The sequence below is a fragment of the Drosophila bipectinata genome, chromosome 2L, assembly GCF_030179905.1.
Source record: "Drosophila bipectinata strain 14024-0381.07 chromosome 2L, DbipHiC1v2, whole genome shotgun sequence".
Classification (NCBI taxonomy): domain Eukaryota; kingdom Metazoa; phylum Arthropoda; class Insecta; order Diptera; family Drosophilidae; genus Drosophila; species Drosophila bipectinata.
The window spans coordinates 7,661,682-7,685,332 of NC_091736.1; the positions used below are offsets into that span (position 1 = coordinate 7,661,682).

The following is a 23,651-nucleotide window of genomic DNA, read 5'->3' on the forward strand; positions in this document are numbered from 1 at the left end:
GGATATTGACAGAGATATAGCCTTCGCAGGGGGCTACTGGGGGCGTCCATGCATTTTTCGGAATTTCAAAGGGGACACCCCAGAAATTTGACAAAAAATCTAAAAAATATTTTGTTTCTAGATTTTGAAGCAGATTTGTGGAGAATCGATCTAGAAATCGTTTAAGGTATTCCGCTTAAGAATCGGATGGATATTGACAGAGATATAGCCTTCGCATGTGTGCCTCCATGCCTTTTTTCGGAATTTCAAAGAAGATGCCCCAGAAAATTTGACAAAAAATCTAAAAAATATTTAGTTCCTAGATTTTGATGCAGATTTGTGGAGAATCGATCTAGAAATCGTTTAAGGTATTCCGCTTAAGAATTGGATGGATATTGGCAGAGATATAGCCTTCGCATGGGTGCCTCCATGCCTTTTTCGGAATTTCAAAGAAGATGCCCCAGAAAATTTGACATAAAATCTAAAAAATATTTTGTTCCTAGGTTTTGATGCAGATTTGTTGAGAATCGATCTAAAAATCGTTTAAGGTATTCCGCTTAAGAATCGGATGGATATTGGCAGAGATATAGCCTTCGCAGAGAGCTAAATTAAAGAAGCTATAAACCTCAAACCCCAAGCTTATAACAAATAAAACATTTATTTTCATCATTCTACAAGCTGTACATTATTTTGTTTCGGTTAACACATTAAAACATCAGAAGTCAAAGAAATGAAACATTTATTAATTACAATACTTATCTTTCGACCCACAGGTAGGCCATAGACCCCTTCGGGGAAGCCATAGCATATCGGACCTGAGTCTGGCTGCCAATTTGGATGGCTCGAGGAATACGGGCAGTGGTCCCGGAAGATATACAAAGCCAGGTGAGTGCTTCAAGCGATGGATAACCCCTGATTGACCTTATAAGAGCCCTTAAAGAGTTGGACAGTAGGCTAATGGAAACCAAAACTCTCTCTCTTCTCCGTTGTTTGTTCTTGTCTCTTTTTTCTGACTATTGCTATCCTTGTTGTGCGCATTGCGGTAAAAAATAATATTGTCATAAACCCCCTGAATGATAAACTTGATAAACTTGACTAACCCCATTAGTTGTTGCTTCCCATGACACTCCGCAGTACATTAGCCCCCAAAACGCAACCGCGAATACCCAGCAGCAATATCTACCAGTGCAGGAGCCCCAGAAGCAACAGCAGCCGCCACATCCCCAAAGCCAGCAGCCCCATTATGCCCCAACTGCCTCTCAGCAATTTTTCAACTGCGCTGCCCCCAAATCCAAGCTGCAACAGAATTTCCAGACAATGCGGCAGGTGCAACAGCACTATCCTCCCTATCCTCATCACGTGGGTGTTCATCAGATACACCCGCCACCGGGAGTGCCATTTGGAGGGGGATCCTCTGCGGGAGCTAGATACAACTCCCAACAGCAGCCACGCCAGCAACAGCAAACTACGCCAAGGGTTAAACGGAATCCTGCCGGAAATAATAGGAGAACACCCAGTATTTTAAAGCACTACAAGTCCTGTCCAGTGTCACCAGTCCACGAGGAGGTGGAGTGGTCGGCCGAGGGCAACGAAAGGGGAGCTCTTCTGGGCGAACCCAAGAGACACTCCGTCTATGCGGACGATGCCCGCACCATCCTGGATATGATCCATGCCGATACTGAAAAGATGATTGACGAAATCACCCGAAAATATGGAGATTTAGACGAGCCAGGAGGTCTGCCGGCTTCCTACTCCATGCCGGCGAATCTGAGGAACTTGGGAGGCCTGGGGTCCACGGGAGACTCCACGCCCACAAGACGCACCACCCAGTACTACGTTTACCAGGAGTTTTATCAGTGTGAGAGGAAAGTGTCCCTCTCGGACATCCTCCAGCCAGAGCAGTTTGCAGCCAGCCAGAGGAGATTGGAGGAGGCCAGGTTCCTGGAGACGCAGCGACATTCCAGTGCCAGTTTCTTCCTGACAGGACAGCAGAGTCAGGAGTCCTTGTCCCTGCTCTCTGATGGCGATGGAGCCGGTAGCTATTGCAACAGCCTGGAGAGTGTGCTCTCCGACGAGAGCGACTGCCAGAGTGCTCCTTTGGAGCATCCACAGGTGGCGCAGGTGATCCACCAACGACATGCCGGCATCCGGAACTTTATCATCCATGGCCCTGTTTCGAAGTCCTACGGAAACAGTCCCAATGCCTATGGAAGCTTTGATTACTACATGCGGCAGCAGCATGCCGCTGCAACAGATAGCTTTGATGTCACCAGCTACAATCTAGAGCCGCTGAAGCCCCTGCCCAGTTCGAAGACATATCCAAGAATAGCTCAGGTCCAGGCCTCTGAAAATATACCCACTCTGCGATCGAAAAACAAGCAATACAACTCGGGAGTTAATAAATCGCTAAGCACGGACTTTGCTCAGCAGCGCCAACAACGAAACTCAAATCCCTGCATGCAGTCGGGAGACACTATGTTTGTAAGAAAACAGCTCAAGCCAAAGCCTCCCGTTCCAGCAAAGCCCCAGAGTCTAATGAGCACTTTAAGCCAAGTGGAAAAGCAGCAGAAGCACCAGCAGAAATCCCAGTCGAGAACTGCCAGTGTGGTCCAGCAGTTCGAGCATAATTTGCAAAAATTTGAAAAGGAAAAGCAGAGGGAGCGTGAGCAGCAGCGACGGCCGGCCATGAGGAGCTCGGTGAGCAGTGGAGCTCTGGCCGGAAGTGGGTCAAGAACCCAGAGCTGCCTAAAGAAGGTATCCAGATTCGATAACTCCGAGAGCAGCAGGAGAGCCACTAGTGTTCGGCAAAAGAACCGACCCAAGATCTCAGTTCGCTTCAACACAGTCTCCCAGATCAAGTACACGCCTAGTGCCAAACGGGAGAGGCAGGCGGCTATCAGCCGGGAGGAAGAGCCCGATCCGGAACCGGAAATGGAACTAGAGGTAGGCAGTCTACCCAGCGACTACGGGGAACGTAGCTTCGAAATGTATTTTGCGGAGAATGGCAATGCCCCGGAGAACTTGGAAAATATGCAATCGTTAAAGCTCTATACGAAACCCCAACTCCAGGCAGTGGTTGATGAGATCCAACAAGAGAGGGAGAAGTATAGAAAAAATCTAGATAATGCTGGACGGATTAGGGAGAAATCGGGCAAGGGAGGAAAGGGAGACACCACCACAACCAGTCATCAGTGCCAGAATATCGCCAAGAAGATTGATATCATTGAGAAACTGATTGCCATGGAGGAGTGCAAAATGGAGCAGATACGCTTGGCCACCGAGTCCCGGCTAAGACCCTTCAACTGCAACGCCAAGGAGAAGGGCTACGTGAAGAGCCTGACCATGAACTTTGATATGTTGGCTCGCGGTGAGGAGCCAATGGAGGATGACGAACTGACCTCCGGAGAGGCGTCACACCTCTGTGCCTATGCGAGAAATATGCGTAGGAACTGCAGCTTGCCGGATGTCCTGGAGAGCACTGACTTCTCGGACATGTACAGCAATCAGGATGTGGAGTTGGCCAAAGAGGTCAAGGCCGATGACGAAAAGCTGGATGCCGAAGCCACTGTCCATGCTGATGATGATGAGGAAGGCACCAGGACTGCTGTTGTTTTAAGGATGGAGTCAGGTTTGAGTCGCAGTTTTCGCCTTGGTTGTTGTGCCTCTTGAGTTAAACCGACACCTTCATTAGCGCACTCTCAGTTTGAAACTAGTTATTTTATTTTTTATCCAACCAACCATTACCCATTCAGTATATCCTAGCACACACGAAATATATACATTGATATTAGACTTAACAAGTGCATGATCCGAGCCAAAACTAATCTGTGCCCCCATTTACAGGCAATCCCAAAACGCTCAATCCCATGCCCATCGAGGAGTCCTCCATACGCCGCGCCTGTTCGCTGAGCGACCTGCACATGGGCAACTTTGGCAAGCGTAAGCCCTCGATTCCAATCAACATTAATTAATTCTAGGCTTAAATATTTGAAAGGTACTAATAAACACTTTCTATTCTAGCTGGAAAATCGAATGGAACTCCACAAAAACCACAGGTTCAACACCGCAATGGCAACATTTCCAGATCTGCCAGCAAGCGGAACAGCCTCCAGGGTAAAACAGGTCTAGGTGCCTCCAGCAACTCTATGAATGTTCTTAACCAGGGTGTAAGTAATACTAACTGGTAAATATTTTACTTTTAATATTAAAATTAAATAAATTCCAGAGCGACTCAGAGCCTGAGGACAGCAATCGCTTGCGCAGTGCCAGCAACGGACAGGGACGCAGTAATGGTCCTATTGGTAAGCAAACTAATTATATAATATTATATTATAGTTAACTTATATCTTAAATATCTTCAATTTTAATCCAAACAGCTGCCAATCGCCAGTACAGCAACAAGATCAACAATGTTAACAACAATCGTCGCAAAACGCCAAACTTTAGCAGTGGTAAGTAAACCGATAAGTTATAGTTTCAAAACCCTAAAATAATTATCAAAAATCTCTTTTTGTAGCCACACCCATGCAGGATGACTCCAGCTCCGAGGAGACGCCCAATAGCACTGCCAATAACAAGCCCATTGTGCCGCCAAGGCCAAGAAATCTGGGCTTTGATCACAAGAGCAAGATCTTGATCAACAACCTAAGTGGTAGTCCAGGCAATGCTGGAAAACAGAGGAATAGTGTTACTAATCTAGAGGATTATGAGGGCACAGATCGTAAGACTATAACCATTGATATTAGTTAGAATAGGTTTCTAATTCCTATGTTTTTTGACTTGCAGCTGAGGCCCAAGTGCACAATGTGATTAATAAACTTTATACAACAACCCAAGCAGCCATGCAGTTGCATGCCAATCTTAAGAATTCGCTGCTGCTGAAGGAACTGGAGAATGCGCTGATCATGTCCAGGAATATGCTCAGCAGCATCCCCACCAATAGGTAAGTTGAAACATCTTTCCAAGATATCCTGATATTAATATCTTCTGTTTCTTTTGCAGACAAGCGGAGAAGACAAACAATGGTGGCGGACTGGGCGGGAACAGTGGTGGACTGAACCACGAGCAGCTGAACGCTGAGAACGGAGACTATCTGATGATGGTCAACAACTGTGCCGATCTTTTGAGCAATTTACGCACGAAGCACAAACCCGATGACTGTGAGAATAACTCCTAGTGTGTAGAGCTTAGGCTAGACTAAACGACTAAATTGGAAGGCAGACTAACCAGAAACTATTTATTTAATTGAATCCCACACAAAGAACAAGATGAAAACCACACCTAACTGAACCACAAATTCAAAGGAGACATGGAAACCCCACTACTAATTTGTAATTAATTAACACTAACCGCTAATGTAAAGTTCTTTTTAATAATTAGATGATGTTAAGGATTCCGTTTCGTTTTTTGTGCGCGTGTGCATTTCTTTTAATTGTAACAGTAACCGTATATTATGTGGCAGTAAAATGCGTTTAGATTGAATTAAATTCTGTAAATGTTAAGTTTAATATGTGTTAAGTGTTATTTGAGTTTAAGGCGAGGATGGAGGATGGAAAAGGATGGAGTGTCCAAGCGAGTTGTTATAAAGTGCGCTTAGTCTATGCCTTCTTTTCTATGATTTAATTTCTCTGTTTTGTGTTTACTCACTTTCTATTCCCCGATTTAGTCAAAATGTACAAGACAACAACGAGGAGAGTTTGTGAAGATCATTGTGTGTCAAAATTGAATATTCCAAAAATTATAAACGAGAATTCAATCAATTTATACCCATACCAATTTATACTATGTATGCCTACTCACAAAAAATATATATTAATGCGTCTACACATGCCACGACATGGTAGTTTCGGATTTATGAGCAGAGCTATTGAGCAATTGAACGATTCCCATGCAGTTTGTTCTGTAATTATTCTGTATTAGTTAATTATTCGATTGTATTTACAACAATTATAACACTACCTATATAAATATACCTAGATATGAACTTGAATTAGTCCTAAAATTTACATTACAATAATTTACAACTAAACGAAATGTATTAAATTTAGCTTCAACTAGAAAACAAAATCAACACTTACATTTAATTATGCTATCTAAACTCTAAACTGAACTAAACAAAAACAAAAACAAATTAAAAGCAAAAATAATACATAATGCATAATTTTTCAAAACATTAACCCTTGTTTCTTCTTACAATCTACATTATTTCTATCTTTGTTAACCAACTAAAGAGTGAAAGGCTTCCAATGACTTTGTGCTAAATATTAACGTGATTTAGCAACCAAGTTGGTGGGGGCCACAACATCATGGAAGATGTTTCAGTTTTCAGCTACCTTGCCATATGTAGCCAGCATATGGGACTCGGATCCAGCAAGGAAGGTGTATATATAGGATGGGATAATAAAAAACCAAATAACAACAGCAAACACACGAGACTAATTCAATTAACTGGCGCAGATTTTGTATTACGTAACATTTAAGCGACACAGAAAATCAGAATAATAAAATTAAATTCAAGATTTACCAAAAAATGTGTGTTTTGAATATTTAATTTGCCTTTAATCTGACTCCTATAAATGAAATGAATGAATTACGGAATCTCCGGTTATTAAATATTCCGAGATAAGGTTTCAGACATAAGTAGCACATTACTATTGTACAACTATCTTTACAATCGAATTATGGCTATTGGTAGCCCAAACGATATGGCCATCGTCTGGCCTGGATGTTTGAAGAAAAAATAGTCGCTTACTGAATTCCAGGCACTCAGCATGTCAGTGAATATATTTCTAGTAGCCTTGGCATTAGTTGGCCTGGCCCAAGGAGCAAGTTTTGGGCAGGACACCAGGATACGGTATGATAACCATTCGGTGTACAAAGTTAGATTCGAAACAAAGGATCAAAGGGATTGGTTAAGAAAGTTGGCTGAAGATCGCGATAATGTGAGTTTCAATAAGTCCTTATAAATGATATATCCTAACAGCTCAAAATGTAGTTCAAACTCTGGCACGAGGCCAAGGATGAAATCCATCTAATGGTTAGTCCTGGAGCCCTTGACGATTTTCAAAAGGAAGTTTTGAAAGCCAACGTCACCGCAGATATTTTCATAAAGAATGTGCAAGAGTGAGTAATATTTCTCAGGCTTTAAAGGGCCATTTAAAATGTAATCTATAATTTCTAGGCTTATCAACACCGAGAAAGCTGAAAATTTCATGGCCGCTAGAGATGGCTCTTTTGGCTGGTCAAAATACAATACCTTGGATGAGATCTATGCCTGGCTGGACGAAATCCTGGCTGCCTATCCTGTTATCACCGAAGGATTTGTCCTTGGACAGTCTTATGAGAACCGGACCATTCGTGGCATTAAGATATCCTACAAGTCTGGGAATCCGGGAGTGTTCATAGAGTCCAACATCCATGCCAGGGAGTGGATCACGTCCGCCACAGCCACGTGGCTAATCAATGAATTTCTCACCTCCACGGATGACTTTGTTAGGGAACTGGCCGAGAGCCATGACTGGTACATTATTCCAGTGCTTAATGTGGATGGATTTGTTTATACTCATGAGAAGGTAAGGACTGGATATAGCTTAATAAGTAAAAAATTGAAATAATAACAAATAATTAATAGGACCGCATGTGGCGCAAAACTCGTCAGCCCTCGGATATTTCTACCTGCGTGGGAGTTGATCCCAATCGGAATTACGACTCCCACTGGATGGAAAACGGTGGAGCATCCGAAAATCCCTGTGCCGAGGACTATGGAGGTCCTGCTCCCTTCTCCGAGCCAGAAATCCAGGCCATGGCGAACTACGTGTCGGCCAACAAGGAGAAGTTCAATGTCTTGATTGCTTTCCATTCGTATAGTCAGCTCCTACTTTCGCCTTATGGCCACACCAGTGAGGAATTTCCCCCCAATTTTGAAGACCAAATGGAAGTGGCCAAAGCCTATGCCGATGCTGTGGAAAGTCTGCCATATGGCACTGTCTATCGATACGGTTCCTCTGCTGGAATACTTTGTAAGTAATTATAGCTCTGCTCTATTTGGGTAAATTTTCAAGAGGTATTGTTTCCAGATCCCGCTTCTGGAGCCACTATTGACTGGGCCTACAATGAGCAGGACATTGAAATTACCTATACCATCGAGTTCCGCGACACTGGACGCTACGGCTTCATTCTGCCACCAACCCACATAGTTCCCAATGCCGAGGAGGCATTGATTGGCATTGCCGCTCTCCTAGATAAGTGTGAAGAGCTGGGTTATCTTGAGCTCAAGACTTTGTAAGTGCTGGGAAAATTCTTGGTGCAATAAACGAATAAAGATTAGCTACCGAAAATGGTTTCATTCGCGGCAATCCATGCTGATTCAATTAGTCGTTGTTCGAAATGCGTTTGCTGTGGTTGCTCTTGACAGTGGTGGCTCTTGCGAGTGCCGGAGTCCTTCAGGACTCCACTATGAAGCGTTACGATAACTTTAAAGTGTACAAGCTGAATATTCAAAACAAAATTCAGTTGGCAGCCATTGAAAAGCTCGGAGAGCTAACCAAGAAGTACAATGTCTGGAGGGACTACGACAGGAATACCAAGCAGGTGGATATCATGGTCAATCCTGAGGAGATGCCCTATTTCCAACAGCTTTTGAAACTGAATAACATCACCAGTGAAGTGATGGTCGAAAATGTCCAAGCGTACGTATAGGAATGTGACACACCTTATAGTTCAATCGAACCTCTTGAAGTGATAAGATCGCTCGATTAGCCAACTATTAGTGCGTGCTCATTTGAGGCCATAAAGATAGTGATCTCTGATCCCCCAATAGGCTTATCGATGAAGAGCAAGTCACCGCCACCGCCGATAGCACCACCTTTGGCTGGACAAAGTATTACGAGCTGGAGGAAATCCAGGCCTGGCTGGATGAAGTTCTCGCAAATTATCCCACCGTCACAGAGGAGTTCATTGTTGGCCAGTCGTACGAGGGCCGCACTATTCGCGGCATCAAGATTTCCCACAAAACGGGCAACCCGGGCATTTTCATCGAGTCCAACATCCATGCCAGGGAATGGATCACCTCCGCCTCTGCCACCTGGTTCATTAATGAGCTTTTGACCTCCGAGGAGCCCGATGTGCGAAACCTAGCCGACAGCTATGATTGGTACATTATTCCTGTCTTTAATGTCGATGGTTTCGAGTACTCCCACAGAAAGGTTTGCCTGAAATACATTTTAAAACATTATTTTTTAAAACAAACCATCTTTCACAGGATCGGATGTGGCGCAAGACCCGCCAACCCCATGCCACTAACGACTGTGTGGGCGCCGATGCCAATCGCAACTTCGACTCCCATTGGCTGGAATCTAATGGAGCCTCATCGAATCCCTGCAGCGAAACCTTTGCCGGAGACCAACCTGGTTCGGAGCCGGAGGCCAAAGCCCTGACTGAATTTTTGACCGCCAACCAGGACAAGTTCGATGCCTACTTCTCCTTCCACTCCTATGGACAGTACTTGCTGTCACCTTATGGACATACTGCCACGGAGTTCCCTGACAACTATGATGATATTCTGGCTATGGGAAAGGCCTTTGCCGATGCCATTGAAGCTCTGCCTTATGGAACTGCGTACCGATATGGATCCACTGCATTTGTTCTTTGTAAGAATAACATCCCTATCATTGGCCTATCTTAGAAACTTATACATGTATTTGCAGATGTGGCTACTGGAACCTCTGTGGACTGGGTCTTCAACGAGCTGGACAAGAAAATAGGATTCACCATCGAGTACCGCGATACAGGACGCTATGGTTTCATCCTGCCCCCGGTTCAAATTATTCCCAACTGTGAGGAACTCTTGGTGGGCATGTTGGCCCTGATTGAACAGGCCAAGGCATTGGGTTACTTGTAAGAACGTTTTTTATTTGGCCAGAGAGTAGTTTACTCAGCTTGATTAAAGTACCTCGTGTAGGAGGCCAGCAAATCGTCCATCTTGTAGCCTTGACTCGTGTTGCACAGCAGCTTGGAGGCTCCAATCATGTTGCCAAATCTTATGTGGAAATGGTTTTTACCAGAGCTCCAAATGCCCAACTGGGAGTACTCGTAGCTCTTGAGAACTTCCTTCGTCTGCAAATCCAATAGATGAAAGCCGGTACTGTTTATGGCAATCAGTATAGTTTCGGGTATAGTGTCGTCGTTTTGTTGCTTCACCACAAAGAATGTGGAGCCGAAGCAGCTGAAGCGGGACAGTTCCTGGAGAAACATGATCTTGGCTTGATCCTCGGTTATATGGTCATGGTGCAATCTGGGCAGGATTTGGTGTCTCCACTCGGCCACCGTTAGCAGGGAAATCAAGTCTTCGGGAACCAAACGGGGCAGAACCTCCGGGAGCCTTTGCAGGCTCACCTCATGATCCGCACTGTACAAGAGTCCTGCCAAGTGCGAGGCCTGCTCGCAATCAACGGGATAGTAGCCCTTCAGGTACTTGTGCAACTCCTGCGGATAGCTGAAAATGATATCGCCATTTAGATCCTCGCCAGGAAGATTATTCAGCCAGAGCTTTCTCATGAAATGCAGTTGGTAGTGACCATCGGACAAGGAGCGGAGGGTCTTCTGCTGCCGCAAATAGAAAATAAGTTGTGTGATGAAATCGAACACGAATTCCTCCTCAGGCATGGCGTAAACCTTGTCCCCAGTTTTCAGGAAAATACTATAGCCCACTGGGGACTTTAGCTCCAATCTGTGAGCTATATCCGATATGAGCTCAGCTCCACGGGTATGGGATTCGATTTCGAAGGCCTCGACAGTGTCGTCGGGAAAGTATATCTTGTGGTAGATGTGAAGGCATCTCTGCTGGATGCCCTCCACTTCAATGAGGTGGGGTGCCTGCTTCCTTTGGCCCTGAGCCAAGGATCGTTTCAAGCGCTTCAGACAGGCATCGGCCAAGCCGTCGGCTCTCATGCGCAGAAGGATAATCAGCTCCCTCATGACCAGGACACTAGGTGCCACGAGTCCTGTTGCCAAGTAGAGCAGGTCCCAGCCTCGCTTCTCACTCTCAGCCGAAGGATTATCGCTGAGCTGTTTCATCAATTGGCAGTAGAGTTCATCGCAGAGGAGAGGGTGTTGCAGGGCAGGCTGGAAAATAAGATCCGTGTTCACTGGCATATTGTTCCTGGCAATGTCACCCATGTACTGCAGGAAATATATAATTAAGAGTTGGAAAATAAATCAATTTAATTGGCACTCTTACCTTGAGTATGTGATGATGAATAACCAAAGCCTGCTGAAAGAGGGGAGCTACTTTAACGACAGCTTTTAGTAGAGGAGCCTTCAGTGGCTCTGGGGAATACTTTGTCAAAGGAGCCTTGTCGGTTCTGAAAAGGATATGAAATTAGTAATACATTTCTCGTTAAAAATATATTGTATTTACTCTATTGGTTCCCTAAATTGTGTCTCAGCCAGCTGAGAAATATTATGTTGACGACGTCTTGCGTGAATCGCTCTGGGCATTGGTTTCGGGGGCTCATCCAAGTGTCCTTCCTTGAAAATTTCCAGCAACTTGGCACTGGGCTTGGTCAGAGTGGCCAAAACCCTCACATTACCAGCTGCAAAGTTACCCCACCGACCATTAACACAGCCCCTATAAACGTCCTGGGCATTACTGGATAAAATCTTGGATCCTGTAACCCCAGCCTCGAATTCAATGAGATCGCCTGGTGCAAGGACCAGGAAATCCTCTTGATCTATGTCCTGTGAGTGATCCAAAGCTATTCCATAACTCGATCGTTCTTGCAGGTTTTCCAGCATATAGTTTATCATTTCACTGGCATCCTGGGCGGTGCTGCATTGCAGGACGAAGTTGACTTGCTGGAAGGTCCGGACATGGATTTCATCGTTGACTTCGCTGTGAACTTTCAGTAGTTCGGCGAAACTACAGGAGGCCAGCACCTGTTCGGTTTCGTCAATCAAAAATAGGCCGGTGGCATTGATGCCCAGCATCAAGTCATCGCTCTGGAGCTTAGGACCTTCTCGGCGGACCACTTCGAACAAACGGGAGTGCCTCATGGGCCAGGTTATGTGAGCAAAAAGGCATATGTCCTCTTTGGCCCTCAGCTGGGCCTCCTGCTGCAAGTCCTTCTGCTCCTGCCTCACATATGAGCTCTTTTCATAGGTGGCAGCAATCAAGCGACTCCAATTGCTTATAGCCCTCTCCCCAGGTGCCAGGAGATCACTCGGAACAAATGCTGTTATCTCGGAGGAGTTCAGGCGATTGATATCCCCAGGACCATGCTCTATGAAACAAGCCAGGGCACACACCATAGCTATATCCTTTTCAGATCGACAGCGGTACTCGCCTACCTTGAGACCATTTACTATTTGTTTGTATATCAAGTGTGTTGCCTTGGCATCCATCGAAGGATCGTACCATGTGGCAAACATTTCCTTTCTCAGATAGATCTTCCACGGGGCATCCAGTTGCCGTTGCTCGCACTCGGAGACGGCATCCAGGATGTGTTCCTGGCCAGCTCCCAGGGGGAATAGTTTTCCGTGGAGAGACATGACCAAGCCAAAGCCAAAAGTATCGGCTAAGCCCAGTCCCTTACAGATTTGATTCACTGCCTCCCGAGCCGTGCTGGCAGCATCCACCTGCAGTCTTCTCTGCTGTCCATCCATCAGATGAATGTCCAGTTTTAGAGGAACACGTTCCCTGATGGCCTGAAGTTCAAACAGTGAGGGTGGCTGACTCCTCGTCCCATTGACGAGGGTTCTTTCCAGCCTCTGGAGGGCGGGAGTTGCCTGGAGCTGAGCCGTTCCCTGCTTCATGAAGCTACGTAGATGTGGCTCGAAATCGCTACTCGGCGGGAAGCAGCTCAGACAAAGGGAAAGGAGCAACCAGCCTCGGGTGTAGGAGTTTCGGCTGGGATTCAGGTATAACTGCTTGCAGATTTGAGCCAGGATTTCGTCCCTGAAAGAAGGATTTTAATTAAGATCCTAAGTAAATTTATAAAATTTGAAGCTCACCTTAAGCTCTGCTTCAGTATGCCGTGACCAATTATAAAGTTTATTTTATCGAAATGGCTGCTGGGAACAGAGAGCCAATGTTGGTAGAACTCCTCCACTTCCCTCTGTCCAACGTCCATGAGTTTCAAGGGCCTTTGTCGCACAAATAAGCGAGTTTTGGTGGTTCCGGAGACACTCAGAAGACGCGTCAAGTCTGTCATGAGGGTTGCATTGTCCAGGGAAAGAATGGAAGCAGTTTGATTTATGTCCGGCAAGTCGCCCATAAAACGCAAAATAGTCAACCAAATGGCCTAGAAGGGATATCAACTATTTATCGATTTCGAATAAAAGATATAAGCTTTGTGTATTCAACCTTTGAGGCCATTTCATCCACAGGATGTTCATGTTGCAATAGAGATTGCTTGAGGGGCTTTCGTTCATGTTGGGCGGTGGCGCCTCCACAGAAATATGTAGAGGCGTACTTCAAATAACTAAAGTCCGAAGTGTCGACATTATTGGGAATTTGCTTAGGTAAACGTATAGTATTGCCCGTGGTAACACTATTCAGTTTTCTTAGAGCAACCTGAAAGAAGATAGAAATATTATAAAAGGGTAAGCTATAGTCGTAACCCCCCTGAATCAGATTTCTCTTATACTGTTCCCAGGCACTCATACTATAACCCAGGAGTATTAATTATTTCGACAGCTGTAATCTGAGTGCCACTTATCGAGAGTGGCTCTAGTCGTAAGCTTTTATAAATATATGGGATTGGGCGAGGGTATTGGGTACTGAGTGCTGGGTACTTAGGGGTCTCAGGTATGGAACCTCAGGCGTGCGGGTATGCTGCACCCGAAGATATGCCGTCGTGATAAGAGCGGCGGCGATTATTTACGATCGTGTTTTATTTCATTTATCATTTTGGGGTATTTGTTTTAAACTTCTGCCGCCACCTGATAGCGCCTGCCACCAATAATTTGTTTTGCCTCCATTCAGTTGCTGACTAACTATTGAACCGTTTGGATCTGCTTTCTTAGAAGTGGCTCGTCTCAATTAAAATTTGGTATCCTAGAAACATGGACTAATAAACATACATTTTGTGCTGCGTTTGTTTTAATTGAGTGCTTGGCGTAGAAAAATTTTGGAGTAAAAGGAGGGTTTTCTAAAATTATATACAATCCTCCTAATAGTTTGATTTAGGTCAGGTTTAATTTAAGGTTTATTTATAAGAGGAACTTTAGCCGACAAAAGGTAAGGAAATTGGCTCATAAAATAGCTTCCAGATAATCGACTTTAATAACCCTATAAAAATGTTAAGTGTAATAAAATATATTAATAAAGTTGAGCCATTGAGTTCCCAATGCGATAACTTGGGAATCTAAGAAATCTTTAAAAAAATTCCAGAGAAGCTCGCTTCAAAAAATAAGTTTAGTTAAAGGTTGAAATTTTTAAAATAAAATAAATAAAGAATAACTAAAAGGAATTATTCTTTTTATAAAAATAATAAAAAGGATTTTCTTTTCTTAAATACGGTAAGTCATAGCTCTGGTAGCTAAATATTCTAACTCAAAGGTAAGGACTTTTAATTATTACTTTAAAACGCATTAAGGTTCATAAAAATTTAACAAAAATGTTGGAAAAGGAGTCTATCAACTGTTAAAATAACTATTTTAAAAAACTAACATTTTTCATTAAGAACCTCAGAAAGAAACTTGTCTAATTAGTGTTCTAGAAATATCTGATATAAAAAAATATATTAATTTTTAAAAAAAGATAGTAATAATTGTGTGTAGTCAGTCACTTAAGCCACTCATGGTCCGAAATTCAGCAAGATAGTGCTCAATGACTCAATACAAACCAGGAATTCTGAAGGGTAATGGTGAAATGCTAAACCAGGGACTAGAGATCTGATGCGGGACACTTACTGGACTGGGACACAAAGCACAAAAGCTGGATCGGGGATTGCCACACGACCGTTATTTCATATAATTTATAGATTTTTTTTGCCACAACCAACGCAGACGAGTAAACACACGAATGAATTGCGCATTTATGTCTATATAGATGTCTTCGAGGGTTTTATTTACAGAGTATAATAAATATGGTACATTTATAAATTAAGGCAACTGTAACAAAAAGCAATCACAAGCCAAGATATTTACTATATATATATACAAGCTGACGTGTATGTATTAGAGTTTGTACATAAACAAGAACCAAATGGGTGTGGCCCAGAAATAATTAAGGACCAAAGCCAAAGAGAGTTTTCTTTCGGAGTTAAGGAACCACCTAGAAGTATTCCTGATCCTAAAGACGGTTGAATTTTTTGGTACTTAAAAAATGATTTCTAAATAAAGACTATTTCAATTCAAATCCAGATAAGATAATAAAATTCATTCTCTTTAGAAATCTTTACCTGGTTTTGGTTTCAGATATGATATGAATTTAGTGACATCATGGTAGTATTCCCATTCTGACACAATTGTATATAATTAAAAAAAAATATTCAATATGATTATGATTTAACTGATCTTTGTTCTTTGTTTTCAAAAGTGTAAGGAGTCTGAGTTCAACCGGCCCTATGGATCAGGCTTACTGTCTAGTACTTCAAGGTTCTCCAGTCCCAGCTCTCCTAATATCAGCCACATTTTCATTTTGTTCGGGGCTGTTCCAGTCCCATCCCGATTCGCTACTAGAGGCGGGTCTGGTTAATGATTTTCCGGGGAGTCGCCTCGTAGTAGTTAACCGGGCGCGATAGGAGCTTGGTGGGCACATCCCGGCGCAGGCGCAGGGCCTGCTCGAACATCAGAGACTTCTCTTTGACATTCGGCCCAAGGGGACCACTCACATCTGGCTCGTCGTTCAGGAAGCCGAACGCATCATCGACCATCTGCTTGGAGGACTCCACATCGATAATGCCGGGACTCTCGGGTATAGTGTTGATCCTGTTGTTGGCACTACTAGCAGGTCTGACAGGCAGTGGCGCGACGGCAATGTAACTGGTGGGTGGTGGTGGTGGCAGGGACATCCTGGCCTGTAGGGTAGGTGCCTTGGGCGCCTCCTGTTTGGGGGGCCTCCTCTTGGGTTGCTGAACAGCAGCCATGGCCAGAGCGTTTCTCGCTGCTGCCTCGGCTTTGAGTCTTTGTTCTTCTTTCAGGCGTTTCTCCTCCAGCTCCTTTTGCTCCTTGGCCTTCTGCTCCTTTAGCAGTTTCAGGCGCTGAACTTCTTCGGCCTCCTTCAGCTTGGCCAACCGTAGAAGTTCATCTTTTTTGAGTTTCTGCTGCTTTCTTCGCTCCTGCAGCTTGTTCTTGAAGTCCCTGCGCACCAAGTAGCCTCTGATCAGGGCCTGGAGCTTGATGGTCCGACATCTCACCATCGTAAACTTGGTGGTCAGCTGCTGGGCCGCTACACAGGCTCCCAGGCGATGGAAGCCCTGACGCATTACCTGGTACTTACGGCGCTGCTGACGACCCCGCCAATACCGCTGCACCGTAATGATGGCCTCGCGGTACTTCTTTAAGTACCGCCGGAACAGAACCCTTCGGATCATTCTCTGTATAGTCACAATCGACTTGAGCATCAGCTGCGATCTCTGCAATTCCAGACTGGCGTCGTCCTCATCCCGCAGGAAGAGCTTCGTCTTTCCAAACTGCCGATCTGAATTGGCGGGCAATGCTACATCGCAGATTTTTCGGGTCACCTCACGGCAATCGCATTTCTCCAATGGGCCCACTGGAGGCACTAGGAGGCGGTAACGCTCTACGAAGGCACGGTAGGCGTGACGGATAGGATATCCGGCTCGTCGTATGCGAGCGGTCTCCATCATGCCAGAGTAGCGCAACTGGCGGACACACAGCTCCTTGTCGAAGTTCTAGGAGAAGATTTTATAGAGTGAATTGGGGTTTCTAAAGAATTTTTTAAAGAATATGGTTCCTCACCTTTGGCTCCTTGTATTCATTGGGCTTGATGCAGCGAATGAAGTACGGATGTGCCTGCGACAGTGTCCGCATCAGCATGTCTAAGGAGTTTCTGAACTTCACGCACAAAGTGGGCTGTTTTTTGGCCGTATCCATGGGCATTTCATGTGGGAATATGTCCACCAGATACTTATTGGCTGATCTCTGAACCAGAGACCGCAGATCGCCACTAAATGAATCCCTGTTCTTTTCCAGGAAGCCCAAAGGATTGTACATAACCACGCCGGCATAGTGACGAATTCCAAACAAAGACGTTTGTGTGGTTTTTCCCTTCACATAAATGGAACGATTTCCGTGCTGGACATGCAACTTTTCGAGGAGAGTGTGGTCGGTGCCTTTGGGGAACTTGGATTCCTCATCGATCAGGGACATAAGGTTCATTGGCTTCATTCCGATGAGATCGAGGATTTGCTGGTTGTCCTGGAACTCAATGTGCTGCCAATTGATGTGCTCGTTTTGGTATTCGTCTTGTTCCATCTAAGTAGGGAAAAATAATTATGAATCAAAAGAAAATATATTTTTTTAGGATATTTTCTTACCTTGAAAATGTGTCCCACAAAAAACTGCTGCAGGTTCTCATTGGCATAATTGATGCAGAGCTGCTCAAAGCTATTATTATCGAAATTCTCGAAGCCAAAGATATCCAGCACTCCGATACTGTTCATGGGCTGATCCATCTGCTTGTTTATTGTCTCATTGATCCGCCGCACAATCCGCACGAAAATCCCATCATACAGAGCCTTGACAAAGGCATCTCGTCCCTCCAAGGCACCTTCCTTGGACAAACTGGTTGTCACATGCTCGCCATGCACAAAGATCGTCCTCTGGGTGAGGGCGGCATTTAAGGCGGAGATGGGAGTTCCCAGCAGTTGGGACACTCGTTGTAGATTTTGGGGATCATCGATTTCAGCTGCCTCTAGATTGGCTATTTCCGTGGCCTTGAACCGCAGGTTTCCCAGATGCAAAATGGCCGCCAGTAGACTGAAGATACTCCAGACCTCTTCGGGCTTAAATGAGAGCACTTTCATGGCAGCTCGAATGTCGGCAAAGTCCTTGGCATCTCCCCTTCCGGGCAACGTGAAACAACCTCCTTGAGCTAAGTAGTGATACTGACTTGGGGACTGCTCCTGCAACTTCAGGCGTTCCCTTTCCGGAACGGATAGCCCTGCCAGCATGCAGTAGAATATGTGATAGTTTCGCTCGTCACGACTCTGGAAAACGATGCGGGACTTTTCCAGGAGATATTGCTGGATTCGGGCTCCCTGAATGGCTCCTTCGGGTGTGAACCGGATCTCTATGTACTTCCCGAACCTCGATGAGTTATCATTCCGCACAGTTTTTGCATTGCCGAAGGCCTCCATGATGGGATTGGCCTCAATGATCTGCTGTTCGATCCACGAGTGCTTGCCACTGATGGCGGCCAGGTACTGAAGTATAAGCTTGGTGCTCTCTGTCTTCCCAGCACCCGATTCTCCACTAATAACCACACACTGATTCTCCTTGAGCCTCTGAAGTCTCTGGAAAGCATTGTCGCTAATGGCAAAGATATGTGGAGGTAGCTCGGCGAGGGTCTTGTTCCTATACAATTGTATCTCGCGGTTTGTGTAGATGGGCAGGATCTGGTAAGGATTTATGGCCACCAGCATAGAGCCAGTATAGGTCTGAAAATGATGCGCACTTTATATTTAAAAGCTTGGGTAGATATTTAAGAATATACTTACATAAATTAACTGCTTGGCATAGCGATTCTGTAGATTCCTTAGAATAGTGTACTCCTGTAGCTCCCCCAGTGTGATCATGTCCTCCACATCCTCCTGGGATGTAATATGCATGGCCTTCAGGACATCCCCCGCCGGCACCCAGAACTGTTTATTCCGGTCATCGCAGACCAGGGTCTGGGTCTTTTCCGTCCGCACTATTCTGGCGCCGAATGGCACGGCAAACTCATTGGCCGTGTTTTGCGGCTTAACCCACACGTACTCGCCCTGTGATTAAGAATGAAAACAGATTAGATTCAAGGCATCAATGGAATTATCAAACGAATCTAACCCAGTTTAACAAAACCAAATCGTACAAACAAGGCAACTTCAAAAAAATTCCAAAGAAATCGTCCGAGCTGATAAAATGCAATAAATCAGACATCCAGTTCCTACTTAACTAGTACTACTAGTAGTAAGTAAGTTCATAAATCATGTAAGTTCATAAAAACCACCTAAGAAGGTCCGTAAACTTGAAAATTATTTATCACTTTGATGAAAAGCCAGGGATCAACAAACTTTGGTAAACATGTAAAAGGTGTCAGGTGAAAAGTGTAGTTCTTTCATTGGCTTATCAAACACGATAACAAATCACCGAATAACTCTATATCGTTGTAAAATAATTAACTCATGAGACCCCCCAAATTCTAAAATTTATAACCTTTTTTATGGTTGGGCCACACCCTAGTCGATATCTTTTTTTTAAAAGGAAATTATTTTATGGCCCCAGAAGTAGAGTTTACTTTTCGTACTCCATATAAATCCGGGGGAAAAAGGCGATTTAAATAAATTGGTAAACGGTAGCCGTCTGGGGCAAATAATAGTAGTTGTTGCCAGGCATTATCTTATCGCCAGAATGCCGATATACAAAAAAGGGTCTTATCGGTATTTGGGAATCACATTGCGAATAGAAGAGCACACTACATGACACGGCAACCGAAAAGGTGATAATGGCAAAAAAAAATCAGACAAAAACTATTAAACTCCAAGTTGTTCTCATATTTTTAGGGAAATAAAATATTAATTTGTATGCGAAAGAGTAATTCAGTTTGATGTATCGATCTCCAACGACCTTGCTTATCTCATAGAATCGATAAGATTATGGCCCTGTTGCCATGGAATCAGCTGATGTCACCTTTTGCCAAATTTTTTGTAGCACCTGCTAGTAAACGAAACTCCTGGACTAAAAATTTTCCTGTCATCATAAATATTGATTCGCGATCCGCTATCGAAATGCCTATGAATGAGATCACCATATAAACAATGTGACTCATCGGTGTCCCTAATCTCTATATACATTTCACACATTAGTTAACTAATGACTGTTTAATTCCTGGACAATCGATAAGACTGCTCTAAACCAAAGACAATGCCATTCTTTATAAACCATGTCCGCCTTTACAATCTTTTTAAAACATTTATAGGCATTTCGAGAGCTCCTTCCTATCTATTTTCCTGGAGCAACTAAACTTAATCAATAATTTTCTTCAGCAACTGATAAGAAGTTAAACTAACAGACTTCTCAAGCAAGGGAAGTATCCGGAATTTATTGGTATGTATTTTTGGTTTTTCGCCAATAAAACTTGAAGAGTTTTTAGAGCCCCAAAAGTCCGAGGGTGACGGACACAATCAATTCTAATGCTTCCAGATTGTAAATGCCATTTGGCCATAATCACGGGTCTCACTGCGAATTCCAATTCCAATTGGCACACGTGTAGGCGAGTGTAGTTCGATAAGGCGAAAGTTTAAAATTAAAACGAGACCGAAGACCCATGATGGGCCTAAAGCAGAGCACCGCCAATGGAATGTGATAAAACGATTCGGTTATCAAAGCAATTTTCTGATAACCAGAGCAAATTGAGGAGAAAAACTGCCACGACAACCAGGAAGTCTGTGGATTTTAACACTTACATGCTGCCGCACAAACTCGGACATGGCTGGGTCTTTCTACTTTTGCGTTATAGACCGGAATTCACTTCACTACACTCCACAGACACACGCTTTCCTAATTGGCAAATATTTGCCAAAAGATTTCGACACTGTTTCCACAGCCGTTGTATTTTTGTTGTATTGTTCTTATTATTTTTTAATTAATCCAGAACTCGGCGATCGAAGTTTCAAGTAGTTCTGTTCGGTTCGAAGTCTCGCTAACGTCTGACTGCTGCTCAATGGGCCCTCGAATGTTTTGGGCTGGAGTGGAATGAGTATTGCCAACTGTTATCTCTCGGCTGATAACTAGTATTTAACGCTATTCGGCAGTCCTTATCGTACAGGTACCTCCATATGGTGCCGCTCTCAGGAGACATTTGACTCAAAATGGGGGAAACGTAAAAATTCACACCATTATGGTTAAGGTTACCCCTCTGCATTTTCCATACGTCATGATTAGCCGTATAAAGTACTATATCTCACCAATCAGTGCTTATCTGGCGATGAGCTGCACGTTGAAATCCTGACCCTGCCAATGAGTCATGTGATTGGTCATGGGAGCGATGGGAGCTAACGCAAATTATTGGACAAGTATTGAAATCTCAAGTACCTGACTTAGATAGATTGTAGCCTTGAGACTGTAATAAAGGGGGAGTACCTTTCTGTAATGTCAAGCCACTGATACTTTCCATGCTCTATATCCTGCCCTTATTTTAAAATAGTTAAAAGTAAGACTTTAGTATTTTTTGTCTATAATTATTTGTATTATTTCAACAATACAATAAATCTTAATTATCAATAAATAATTAACAATTTTATTACGCAGTTTCAATAAACAATAAAATTCCTTTATTCGTTGATATAGAAATTCATAAGAAATTATTTGTTTTCTTTTTTATAGCCCCACACTTATTTCGATATCAACAACTTGGATTTCTACATTTTGGTAGAGATTACAAAGTCCATCAGTTAACCTCTTGTTGACTATTCGTCATTTAGAGTGGCGTTTGGCTATCGATCGATCCGACAGCCCTTGTCATCTACTCTGGTAATTTGTTAAGCATTATAATCATAATTGAATGGGTTTGTTTATAAAGCAAACAGTTGTGGGAAGTAAGTCTGATAATTATGAAAGACAAACAAATGGAAGCGACTTGACGTCAAGTGTAAAGTGTCTCTTTAAAATAAAAATTGCAAGTCCAGTTAAATAATTTAATAGGGGGGTCTTAGTAGGGGAATTAAATAGGCCTTTTTAAATGAATCATGTGAAGCGTGCCACAAACTGAAAAGAGAGTAAAAGAGCCTTTTTAAGAAAACTGCCTAAATGCAAAGTGAGCTAATTCAAGATATTACTCATCCGCCGTGTTGGTTATTTTGAATGCTACTTTAAGTACTCCTCTAGTAGGTTATCGCCTTGTTACCTTCCCGTTGCCTGGCATTGGCTGGCTGGCTGGCAATGATTTTGTGTTTCGGCTGCTATCCTCAAACGTCATCGTTGGCAGTAGATTATTTCGGTCCCCGGATCGTTGTTGGGCGATAAGCAAGGGAGTTGCTCCAAGTGCCTGTAATAAATTTCTGTTGCCCGGGGGCACCCCAAATGGCACGTGCCGAATGGAACGCATCGCTAGACACATCGCATCTGGGGTGTATCTGAGCAGCCCACTTCTGTGTGACTTTGTAGAGTGGAGAACGATGTTCCTGCCAATTCCACCATCTGCTGGCATTAATTCCCGGCGGTTTTTTTTCTCTTTTTGGTGCAAAACTAGTCCTTGGCGAAATGCAATGAACCCTTTGCGGCAGCTTTGTTTCCATTTCGCAGAGAGAGGGATGAAGGGTGGGAAGTCGCGCATTAAAAGCGCAATTAGGATTATCCTGTGAGTGTGCTTAGCAGGAGCAACACGCGACCGGATTGTAGCAGCTTAGCCAGCTGAGAGAACTCAGCTTTTGACCCAATTTCGGACGTCATAAGTCCAACAACGAACGTAAATAAAGAAAAGCCCAAGGGGCCAACTACAGAGAACGAAATTGAAGAAGAATTTATCGGAGAAAATATTTAAATACCTTGTTACTTGTTTTTAAAAAGTTTTATTAAAATTGTAAGTCTTTATAAAAGAAAGGCATCTATTTTAAGCTATTTTTATATTATTCGATAATTTTTCTGAGTACGATAGTCAACTGCATAAAAAAAAACAAAGATGACTACAAAGACTCGTTATGTTTCTTTTCCTTTTTTTCCTGGCGGCTTGTGGAAATGCAATTAAAGCCATCGTTGGCGGCAACAGCTAAAGGACATGAACCAGCAGCACAAAAAAGAAAGAGAGAAAATATGCAATTTAGAAATTCTTTGGTGATAACGCGGCGTATACGCAATGTCATACTCCGAGGTGAACTCCTCGGGCAATCAGCGTCAGGCTGGTAATTTACAATGTTTGCCGTGTTCCCCAGATGGAAGATATCAGATGGCACAGCACCGCTGCACTCAGTCGCTGACACTGATAATTCAGTTGGCGATATACTTGTTACCCCCCTTAGCCTCTTGCCACCCAGCCAACCAACCCGTCCACCCACCCACCTCTCGAACACATTGTTGACCTATATTTGGGCATCAATGAAACGCGAGCAGATGTGGAGAACAAAGCGAAAACGAGAAAAAACAAGCAGCGCGCTTTCAATGCTATTGAGTAAGTTGAGTAAAAGCTCTAAGTAGCCGCATGGCTGGAGAAAAGCTTTCCTTTGCCCACCCACCCACTCTCCTGTCTTCTCTCTCGCACAGCTGAGGCGCATAGCTTTGGGACTGGAAGTGAAAGCTGCCATCCTCTCACAATATTTGCATTTAGCTTTGAAGGAGATAACACTCTAAGGCGGGAAAATGCAGTAACTAAAATTCAAAATTAAAGCTAATATAAAAATTTGTTAAAGGAAGAATTTTATGCTAATTATGCTAGTTAGAAATATTAACAAAAATAAAATATAAATTTTAATAAATTTTATATTTTAAATAAACTTTCTCTAGTAACAACAGAA

The 23,651-nt window shown here is 43.7% G+C and overlaps 4 protein-coding genes across 14 annotated transcripts in view; 3 read left to right on the plus strand and 1 right to left on the minus strand.

Moving 5' to 3' along the window:
- The window catches only part of Wdr62 (WD repeat domain 62), a 55,177-nt gene extending 49,022 nt beyond the window's left edge, over positions 1 to 6,155 (plus strand). For 7 of the 11 annotated variants that reach the window (XM_017253202.3, XM_017253204.3, XM_017253199.3 and 4 more), the window contains 9 exons: positions 753 to 864; positions 1,088 to 3,607; positions 3,823 to 3,918; positions 4,000 to 4,145; positions 4,205 to 4,280; positions 4,356 to 4,430; positions 4,496 to 4,699; positions 4,765 to 4,921; positions 4,981 to 6,155. In XM_017253202.3, coding sequence (XP_017108691.3) covers positions 753 to 864; positions 1,088 to 3,607; positions 3,823 to 3,918; positions 4,000 to 4,145; positions 4,205 to 4,280; positions 4,356 to 4,430; positions 4,496 to 4,699; positions 4,765 to 4,921; positions 4,981 to 5,155 — 3,561 coding nt within the window. In that variant the 3' untranslated portion in view covers positions 5,156 to 6,155. The remainder of the gene's footprint in view (positions 1 to 752; positions 865 to 1,087; positions 3,608 to 3,822; positions 3,919 to 3,999; positions 4,146 to 4,204; positions 4,281 to 4,355; positions 4,431 to 4,495; positions 4,700 to 4,764; positions 4,922 to 4,980) is intronic. The other 4 variants (XM_017253208.3, XM_017253206.3, XM_017253207.3 and 1 more) reach the window with 1 other exon arrangement.
- Positions 6,156 to 6,712: 557 nt separating this feature from the next.
- LOC108133343 (zinc carboxypeptidase) lies at positions 6,713 to 8,304 on the plus strand. Its single transcript, XM_017253213.3, has 5 exons — positions 6,713 to 6,920; positions 6,974 to 7,101; positions 7,160 to 7,550; positions 7,610 to 7,997; positions 8,055 to 8,304. The coding sequence occupies exons 1-5, from the start codon at positions 6,750 to 6,752 to the stop codon at positions 8,261 to 8,263; spliced, it is 1,287 nt and encodes a 428-aa protein (XP_017108702.2). The 5' UTR covers positions 6,713 to 6,749; the 3' UTR covers positions 8,264 to 8,304.
- Positions 8,305 to 8,337: 33 nt separating this feature from the next.
- Positions 8,338 to 9,954, plus strand: LOC108133344 (zinc carboxypeptidase). The gene is made up of 4 exons (XM_017253214.3): positions 8,338 to 8,666; positions 8,798 to 9,182; positions 9,239 to 9,626; positions 9,684 to 9,954. Exons 1-4 carry the CDS (start codon positions 8,365 to 8,367, stop codon positions 9,875 to 9,877), a joined length of 1,269 nt encoding a protein of 422 aa, XP_017108703.2. The 5' UTR covers positions 8,338 to 8,364; the 3' UTR covers positions 9,878 to 9,954.
- Myo28B1 (Myosin 28B1) lies at positions 9,900 to 20,839 on the minus strand. The gene is made up of 10 exons (XM_017253210.3): positions 20,610 to 20,839; positions 18,663 to 18,926; positions 17,481 to 18,602; positions 16,903 to 17,418; positions 15,813 to 16,835; positions 13,340 to 13,549; positions 12,988 to 13,277; positions 11,396 to 12,931; positions 11,216 to 11,339; positions 9,900 to 11,157 (listed from the first exon to the last, which is right to left on the minus strand). Exons 1-10 carry the CDS (start codon positions 20,631 to 20,633, stop codon positions 9,907 to 9,909), a joined length of 6,360 nt encoding a protein of 2,119 aa, XP_017108699.2. The 5' UTR covers positions 20,634 to 20,839; the 3' UTR covers positions 9,900 to 9,906.
- Positions 20,840 to 23,651: the final 2,812 nt, after the last annotated feature.

Coding starts and splice junctions, on each gene's coding strand:
- LOC108133343 (XM_017253213.3), top strand. CDS start 6,750: ATGTCAGTGAATATATTTCTAGTAGCCTTGGCATTAGTTGGCCTGGCC. Junction 7,102..7,159: donor TTCATAAAGAATGTGCAAGA/GTGAGTAATATT, acceptor TATAATTTCTAG/GCTTATCAACACCGAGAAAG. Junction 7,998..8,054: donor TTCCTCTGCTGGAATACTTT/GTAAGTAATTAT, acceptor TATTGTTTCCAG/ATCCCGCTTCTGGAGCCACT.
- LOC108133344 (XM_017253214.3), top strand. CDS start 8,365: ATGCGTTTGCTGTGGTTGCTCTTGACAGTGGTGGCTCTTGCGAGTGCC. Junction 8,667..8,797: donor ATGGTCGAAAATGTCCAAGC/GTACGTATAGGA, acceptor ATCCCCCAATAG/GCTTATCGATGAAGAGCAAG. Junction 9,183..9,238: donor TCGAGTACTCCCACAGAAAG/GTTTGCCTGAAA, acceptor CATCTTTCACAG/GATCGGATGTGGCGCAAGAC.
- Myo28B1 (XM_017253210.3), bottom strand. CDS start 20,633: ATGTCCGAGTTTGTGCGGCAGCAT. Junction 18,927..20,609: donor CCGAGTTTGTGCGGCAGCAT/GTAAGTGTTAAA, acceptor TCTTAATCACAG/GGCGAGTACGTGTGGGTTAA. Junction 13,278..13,339: donor TGGATGAAATGGCCTCAAAG/GTTGAATACACA, acceptor TATCCCTTCTAG/GCCATTTGGTTGACTATTTT.